This window comes from Cyprinodon variegatus, unplaced genomic scaffold (genome assembly GCF_000732505.1).
Source record: "Cyprinodon variegatus isolate N-32 unplaced genomic scaffold, C_variegatus-1.0 Scaffold1231, whole genome shotgun sequence".
Classification (NCBI taxonomy): Eukaryota; Metazoa; Chordata; class Actinopteri; order Cyprinodontiformes; family Cyprinodontidae; genus Cyprinodon; species Cyprinodon variegatus.
In genome coordinates, this window is record NW_015151684.1 from 127,272 (window position 1) to 136,161 (window position 8,890).

The following is an 8,890-nucleotide window of genomic DNA, read 5'->3' on the forward strand; positions in this document are numbered from 1 at the left end:
GACCTCTACCCTAACCATGACCTCTACTCTTACCCTGACCTCTACCCTAACCATGACCTCTACTCTAATCCTGACCTCTACCCAACCTTGACCTCTATGCTAACTCCAATGTGAGATCAATAAAGTTCAGTTATTAATTATTATTATTAAGTCCTGTTGGTCCTCAAACGTTTAGGTAATACACAAGAACCAGTCCTAAGAGGCTAAAATAAAGAAACACACACAAACAATCTCTATAATGACTCATCACAGCCATAGGAATCCCCGCCCACATTCCTGCAGCAGGTAGAACAGGTGAGGCTAGACTGTACAAAGCTTCACTGAGAGCAACCAATATCCAGGCAGAGACAAGCAAACTGGTTAAACTTGTCAGAGACCACCCCCCTTACGACCAGCTGAGGAGGCGGGCCCAGTACATGATCCACTAATCTTCCCAGATGAGTCAGAGACTTTAGAACAGTCAGGTCACAGAGACAGGAAGCCAGCACCTGATCAGAATCAATCCAACAGAAAGTTTTTATCAGTGCTGAGACAAGAACAGACACGTGAAGAAGAGGAAGAGTCAGAGTCAGACACACCTGGGCCACAGGTAGAGCCGGGTCTAAACAGGTGAGCTGCAGTGATCTGACAGACTCTGAGAGGACGACTCCAAGGTAAGAACTCTGATTTTAACAGAGCCTTTTGGTGCTGTTTCTGACAGCAGCCCAGTTTGTGTGAAATTACTTAGGAAAGGAACATAGTTAAAAACCTGGGAAAACAGGTTCCAAAGTAGCAAGCAGAGCTCTGGTTAAACATCAAAATGACTGAAGGTGGCATGAAAAACTTGGTGTCTTCAGACTTTTTCAGTCCAGGACATGAACATCTTCAAAGACACACTTTAATTTGGGAAACAAATTGATCTGGATGAAAAGTTTCCATAAATATTCCAACCCTGTAGTGAGGAGTTCTGCAGAACATCTGCATTGGTTCTAGGCAGACAGGAAAGCTTCTAAAAGCTCCTTGCTTTTGTGAGGAGCTCCAGGGCAACATATCGAACATGGCAAAGGAGAAAAAGCTTCAACATCATCGGAACTTTAATGATGCTGGCCCTAAGACCAGATGGATGGATGGATGGATGGATGATGATTGATGATGATGATGATGATGATGATGATGATGATGATGTAGATGGATGGATGGATGGATGGATGGATGGATGGATGGATGGATGGATGGATGGATGGATGGATGGATGGATGGATGGATGGATGAAGGATGTTTGTTGCTTTTTTTCTTGTGTTATTAGAACATGTTCAAATAAAGCAGGAGTTAGATTTAAGGTTCTGTTCTCTCCTTTGTCAAGGTGCTGTTCTGTTCTCTCTCCTGTTCTTTTCTACTTTGGTTCTATTCCAAAAACTGAAAGCCTTTGAACCCTCAGAACCTGGTCCAGATCTTTCTGACGGCCTCCCGGCTTTCTGTTACACCAACCAGAGGAGAACCGATAGTTAATTAACTGATCAAATCTCAGAAACTTAATATGGACATTCCTGACAGCTTCAACCCATAGGAATTGCTATGGTCAAATCCATGGATTTCTTTTGATGGTTCTGTTATTGTTCTACAGATGGCTCCTCCTCCATCTCCTCCGGTTCCTAAACCTCGAGTCCGGAGCACTAAGAGCTATAACAACGACTCGGACAGGTGAGCTAACCTGCAACCTGCAACTAAAGAGAAACCAACTTCAGCTAATTCTGCCTTTGTGTTTCAGAGCCTTGCCCAGTGAGAGCCAGCAGCTGGGTGTCCCTGCAGGGCGTCACCTGAGCACAGGTAAACATTGAGCCACAGGCAGAACCTGTTCACACACAATTTAAGTCCAGTCTTAAAGCAACAGTGTTAGTTCCCCCAGCCTTAAAGCACCAGCGACCATTCTCTGGCCTTAAAGGGCCAGCGTATGTTAATCTGGCCTTAAAGGGCCTGCGTCCTTTCCCCTGGTCTGAAAACGCCAGTGTGCGTTCCCCTGGTCTTAAAGGGCCAACGTCTGTACCCCTAACCCTACTCTGTATCTACTGGCAGCTGTGAGCTCCAGCAGCCTCTATCTGCACCTCTTGTCTGGATCCAGATCTCCTCCAATCATCTACCTATCACATCCCCTAAACCCCTCAATCACTATATAGAGTGGGGACTATATAGCGGACTTTATAGTGATCTCATTTAATTGACCGTTCAGTCAGATAATCACTACTTTTAGCTCCTTGTTGGGCACATAACTCTCCCTGCACGGTTCCTGTGCCATCTTTATTCTTTCTTGTCGCCAACACAAATCCAATGATGCTTTGCGAGGAGAGCATTGTGGGATATATCTGCTCGTCTAGTGAACATGGACCAGTACTTTTCAAGGTGCAGTGTGGGAAAGTGAGTCCACTACTTTTTAATCCTCCAGAAGTTCAGACACTCATTTAAAATGGCGTAATCATATAGTGTTCTATATATATTAAATAGGGAGGATCTCTGAGACAACCCTGGACTACATTTTAAAATGGATGGATACGCCATAGTTCTCCTCCACCTCAGGGTGTTAACAGGTGACTTCAGGTGCAATCTGATTGTCCAGTTAACCTATCAATCATCAATGTAAACAGATGGAGCTAAGTAATCCTGCCCTGGAGGGTTTTATTGCTGAAAGATACAGGGTCTTCAGCTGATGTTCAGAGCTGCAGCCCTCAGTTTGTTGTTCTCTACAATCAGCAGTTTGCTCTCAGCAGGTAAATAATCCAAATGCAAATGTTTCCTGTATGAGGCAAGAAACATTTACTGTAAACCTGGAATCAGATTATTCCTCTGTAATGATGTCATCATGTGACAAGAACCAGACTGAGCTGGAAAAAACCCTGAAGCTTAAGGTTGTAACATCAGGCCTGCTGTCGCTGAGACTGATCCTGCCTGAGTTTTTGTTCGGATTCAGTAGAACTTATCTAATCAGACAGAACAGATTTTGCGAAGAGATTAAATGCTATCACCATCTTCATCATCATCATCATCTGACTGTGGTTCTACTTTCAGTTCTAAGTTTAAATTCTATCATGCAGAGTCTGACAGGGCGGTCCTCTGGGAACAGGTTGTCTCTGGTGTTTCCCAGCTGCTGATCTGTTGCAGCAGGACCAGTCCAACCAGTCTGCTCCAGCATTCCTCCCTTTAGCCAGTTGGGCCTCTGAGAGCAGACACTGAGCCTTCCTTCTGTGGTGGTGAGCTTGTCCTACCACCTGCAGCATTACTGGATCAGGACTGGTTCTGTTATCAGAACCACATGGCAGCAAAACTTCAGAAGTTATCTAAACTCACACTTGTGATTCTGCAGATACAGCAGGAGAAAGTGAAGGTCTAGTTTCCTTGCACAGCCGGGCGTCCTTCATGGTCGGGCCCCCAGGAACACAGTTTCACAGTTTAAGCCTTGTGGGGATGGGGGGTTTAAGGCTGTAGCTCCTTGGTTGTTGAATTCTGTGCCACCAGGAAGTGTTGATTGCCCAGTTCTTACACCTCTCCAATGATGTAATCTGATGACATCACTTTCTTCTCCCCCTCAGATAAGGATGCTGCTCCTCTACCTGCTGGGTCAAAGCAGGACAACTTCCCAACTCTAAGTGGGATTACAAACATCATCGCCACCAACATCCCATCTCTGGCAGGAATGGCTACCAGCATAAATGGCTCCACCCCCTCAGCTCCCCAAGCTCCGCCCTCCATAGACAGCCTAACTGACAGCGTTTCTACAACGATACCTGGTTTAGCTGAAGCAGCTAAAGCACTGGCTAACCCTTCCCAGTTAGGCCCCAGCCCCCCAACAACAGCTCCCACAGTCTCAAGTTCTCAAAGTTTAGACAACATCATCAGCAGCATGAGCAACTTCTCCAACTTGGCTGACTTTGTCAGCAGCATTCCCAATCCATCGGCCCCACCCCTTTCAGCTGAGCCACCCCCCTCAGTGGAGAAGATTGGATCTAGAGATATAAATGCAGGTAAACTTACTTATTTCTGATTTACCACTTTTAATGTTCTAAATTAAGAGATTTGTAGGTTGATGGTAATAAGGACCAGGTCAAAGTCATGTTGAAGTAGCTGCTGAATTTATTCATAGTTACCTAAAAGCTGTGAGAAGTTTAATTGTTCTAAAGCAAAGACTGCTCTTCAGAATAGTTCAATCTTTAGATAATCTTCAGTCCAACTCCACAGGTCTTATTCATATAGTAGCATTAAAAGTACAGGCCATTGGCCATTCCAGGTCCAAGTTATCAGCAGTACTTCCCAGGTCCCCCTTAAACCCCCCACTGGGATCCCGGATAGAAAGTATCCATGGTTACCGGATCATTTCCTGGTCTAGCATCTCTGTCACAACTATCACATGGATCCAAATCATCTGAGACATGTTCCTTAAATTCAATTTTTTCCTGTAGATCCAGAGTTTGTGTCAGTTAATCTGTTTAACTTGGATGGGTGAAGGTGTCTGGGAGTGCTCTGTTAGAACATACCCAGTAACTGGACCAAACGCCAATAAATGTTGGTTTAGACTGATCCAGGAACGTGAGGCAACCTTCATGTGGTAACACCTGTTTGTCCATGTCCTTCTGAATGTGTGTCCAGAGATTGAAGCTATTTCACAGCTGGTCAATACATCTTTGGACCCAACTGCAGGAGTCAGACTTCCACCTTCAGATTCTCCTGAAGAAGGTACTGTACTGGTGGCTTCATCCTGTCTTTGTTCTGGTAAATCCTGACATGTCTTTTGATTCAAGCTCTTCTAAAGCAGGTTTAACCTATCCACATTCATCTGAGCGTAGTTTATTTTTTCAGTTTCCACTTTCTTGTTTTATTGAGTTCTTCTGATGAGAGGTTTGCTGCTCTAAGATGTACTGGACCCTACAGTATTTATTGATTATTGCTGTAGTGTTTTTCCTCTGATATGTTTCCCTTATCCTATATCTATACTGGGTAATGAGTTCTGGTTCCTGTCTTTCCACCAAGATCCATATGTCACAGTGTTGGGATGTTGGACCAACCAGGAGGAAGCTGAAACGGAGTCGTCCAATGAGGAAGAAGAAACAGGTGCTAGCCCTGCTGCTTCTGGTTGCATAGATGGATCTGTGGATAAAGATCCTGGTTCTGACCCGGCTACTCCCAGGTGTGTAAGTGATGCTAAAATAATTTCTTCTTCTTCTTATCGTTACATTGTGTTGTTTTTGTTTTTCCTGCAGAGGTTCATCCAACCAATCTGGTCCTATGAAGCCGACTCGTCCGGCTCCGCTCCCTCCAAACAAAAAGACCAAACCGGTGAAGCAGAGGACTCCCAGGTACGTAGAACAGGTTCTCAGTTAGACGAGGTCCTCCCGTTTCCTGGTTTGTGTGCTGCTAAATATTCAAAGATTAAAAAAACAAACTATTTAACATTTATGACGGCCTATTGATTGATGAAAGCAGCTCTAGAAAATATACACATGTGGACCAAACAGTTGGTTCCACTAATTTAATATGAGAAAAAAACACGAAGGTCACAGAAATAACTTAAACCTGCATATAATGCATCAGCTATGCTTCAATAGAATTATTTTGAAAAAATAATCACAGAACCTGGCCTGGAATAAGATGATGGTTCCCTTACCTAATATTTAATAATAGTTGTTCAACCTCTAGACTAAATCCTTGCTCTCAGTCGATTCCTGTTCCTGTCAGTTAGACCTCCGCTCCTCCCAGAATGTATTCTGGTCCACTCCTCACCAGCAAACTGCTGGTTAGGCATAACTATAGAGATAGCTCAGGATAATCAAAGCTACTCTTACTATAAGGTTTATCAAAAAGGAAAGTTTTAAGCATTAAAAGTGGTCAGTGTCTGCCTCACAGACTAAAATTGGTAGTTGGTTCCACAGGAGAGGAGCCTGATAGCTGAAATATCAGCCTCCCATTCTACATTTAGAGATTCTAGGAACCACTAGGAAATTTGCAGATGGTGAGGGAAGCATTCTGTTAGGAACAATCAGATATCTGATATTAGATGGAGCTTGGTTATTTAGGGCTTTATATGTGAGAAAGCAGCTTTTAAAATATATTCTGGATTTAACAGTGTGACGTGTACAGTGTAAATGTTATCTCTGTTTTTAATTTTCATAGGAACCCAGACTTATGATTGACCAAGTCATCTGGGAGAGATAGTTTTTTAAGTAATTACAGCTACCTTAAAAGCCTGAGGTACATATCCCTGTGACAGGGATCGATTAATCACATCTAAAACTGAGGAGGAAAGCAGAGGGAATACTTCCGTAAATAACTTGGTTGGAACTGGATCTAACAAACAATGTGAAGGCTTAGGTGAAGATGATAACTTTGCTAACTCTGAAAGTTCATCTGGATCAAAGTAGTCTAAATAGTTCGGATTCTATGGTTAGCTTAGATGCTGCCTGACATTCCAGAGACAATCCAGTGATATTTAGAGGGGTGCCAATAATCTTAAATTTAAAGTCTTATTGATGAAGAATTCTATAATTTACTGTTAGTAAAAGTAAATATGCTATTTTTCTATATAATTCTTTTTTATAAAGAATCCCATAAATGACTGTAATTTGTTACTACTCTTGTGATATTAAATTTATTTTGGTTACCATTGTGGGTATTTCCTTTATTAAATGATGGGTACCAACAATTTTATCCACATCACTGTGCTTTTTCATTGGTCAGGAATAGGAGATTCATAGAAATCTCCTGTTCCTTCAAAATAAAAGCCATGTAAGGCTTTTATCCTGGATTCTTTGTAACACTGACAGATGAAGCCACAGATATGCACCACATGGAGTCATAGATAACATGAGAAGAGAAATATCCTCTGCTGTCCCACAGTGGGGAAACACAGGGGTGTCAGGAGCAAACGTTTTAAACTTCTTAGAAAGTCTAGGATTTTCTTTGCTCCCCTAGACTTTAAACACGGGTCCTGCCCCCAGCTGCTTAGTGCCATTAAGTGAGCAGATGGTGTAAAGAACAAGGGCAGACTAAGGAGACATTCATTAATGGATAGAGCCAATTAACAAATCACCAGGTTCCAATACGGTCCATGACTGATGATGGTGAATTCTGACCAAACTTGTTGGCCAGCGAGGCCACCAGAACATATAGGGGGAAAACTACACAGAGCAGTTTAAGGAATTAAACCATGATTAAAGGTTCTGCTGTGTGATTCCTCAATCTGGTCTGTCTGCTCTCCAGGGCGGCAACAATCAGAGTGTCCAGGAAGAAGGGAGGCGGTGGAGAGTCAGCTCCTCAGAGCGCCGTGGTCAGAGCCAGCTGGCTGGATGTCTGGAAGGGTTTCAGGTACCGACCAGAACCTGGATGGATGGATGGATGGATGGATGGATGGATGGATGGATGGATGGATGGATGGATGGATGGATGGATGGATGGATGGATGGATGGACATGTGGACATCACAAGATGTTTTGGTCTCTGTCCCTCAGATACAGTGTGCTGTGGGTGACGTTGGATGGCCAGTTGATGTCCCTGAGGAAGAAGCGTACAGTAAGGGTTCCTAGCTCATTTTAGCAATATATTCTATGTGTGTTGCCCACTGACACAGGTCTCTGTTTTGTTGAGAAGGACCGGTTCAGCGAGGTGTTGTTCCATGTTTCCAGTATAACCAACGTTAAGCGTCTGGACAAAGGACGCTTCTCTGTCTACTTCAGGAAAAAACGCTATGATTTCATGGCTCATAACAACGGTAGGTCAATGCTTTGCACACAGTTGCCTGTTGTCTTCCTCCTGAGACATGTTTTGATAGATACTACTCAGAGACTCAGGCCTGTCATGTTCAGTACGGATATTTTTAAAATGTTCTAAACAGAAGTAAACTTCTGTCTCTCAAGAAATCCACTGAATCCTGATTGAATGTTTCTTGAATATCTGTCAGAATCAAAGCCATCAGAGCCCTGTTGGTTGTCACAAAGATGCAAAGCAGTTGATCCAGGGTTGGAAGCAAGAATAGATCAGCTTCAGTAGAACCTCTTTCCCTGATTCCTAATTTTTTCCCTATTCTTCTTCCTGTTCCTTAGAGGTTCAAGAAGGATGGGTCTCATCTCTGTTGGCGACTCGTGGCCTGCAAAGCCCCACTCCCTCTGAGCTGCATGGACAAATCACCATCAAGGATACTCGGAGCCGTGCCTATGCTGCGGTCTGGGGTCATGACCTTTGGATTTACCCCAGCAAAGACAGCTTCCAGTTAGGCATTGCCTCCTTCTTGGTCCCCCTGAACCTGGCCAATGTGAAACCTATAGGAAAGCACTCCTTTTCTCTCGTCTCTCCGTACAAGACCTTCAAGTACGGAACTGTCACCTGTCCATCCAATCACGTCCTCTTGTCTGTTAGGTAGAGCTCTGTTTCTAACCTTGTTTCTGTTTTACAGCCTGTCCGTTGAGTCGTCGAAGGACTTGTCCCTCTGGTTGAACAGTTTGAACTCCACCATCCAAAGCGCTGTGTCTTGTAGCCATGTGGCGATGCGTTTGTGGGAGAACCCCTACAACAAAGTCTGCGGTGACTGTGGGGCGCCCAATCCTGAGTGGGCATCTGTCAATCTCCTGTTGGTTATCTGTCACAACTGTGCAGGTAGGAACTGAATATATCTCAGAAGGTCTGGAGGGGGCGGAGTCACTGAGTGCATGTCCTTGGAGATGCTGATGGATAGCAAACTGTTCAGTTCAGTTTAGTTCTATGCTCCGATTCCCATAATTTCATCTGGGGTCACTTTATAGATCCAGATCAATAAGATCATCCAGGTAGATTAAAGATTGAAGGTTTCAAAGAAAAACAGACTAATTGCATCCAGCCTTTGAATTTTCAGGATTCTCTCCTATTGGATGAGCACGCATAGTCTGTAGATATTGAC

The 8,890-nt window shown here is 43.8% G+C and overlaps 1 protein-coding gene across 1 annotated transcript in view; it reads left to right on the forward strand.

Moving 5' to 3' along the window:
* Window positions 1-96: 96 nt before the first annotated feature.
* The window catches only part of LOC107102287 (arf-GAP with Rho-GAP domain, ANK repeat and PH domain-containing protein 1-like), a 21,300-nt gene continuing 12,506 nt past the window's right edge, over window positions 97-8,890 (forward strand). Inside the window, exons 1-11 of the mRNA XM_015401530.1 lie at window positions 97-110; window positions 1,604-1,806; window positions 3,561-3,992; window positions 4,615-4,701; window positions 4,996-5,152; window positions 5,226-5,321; window positions 7,222-7,326; window positions 7,470-7,530; window positions 7,609-7,729; window positions 8,061-8,325; window positions 8,411-8,610. Coding sequence (XP_015257016.1) covers window positions 97-110; window positions 1,604-1,806; window positions 3,561-3,992; window positions 4,615-4,701; window positions 4,996-5,152; window positions 5,226-5,321; window positions 7,222-7,326; window positions 7,470-7,530; window positions 7,609-7,729; window positions 8,061-8,325; window positions 8,411-8,610 — 1,741 coding nt within the window. The remainder of the gene's footprint in view (window positions 111-1,603; window positions 1,807-3,560; window positions 3,993-4,614; window positions 4,702-4,995; window positions 5,153-5,225; window positions 5,322-7,221; window positions 7,327-7,469; window positions 7,531-7,608; window positions 7,730-8,060; window positions 8,326-8,410; window positions 8,611-8,890) is intronic.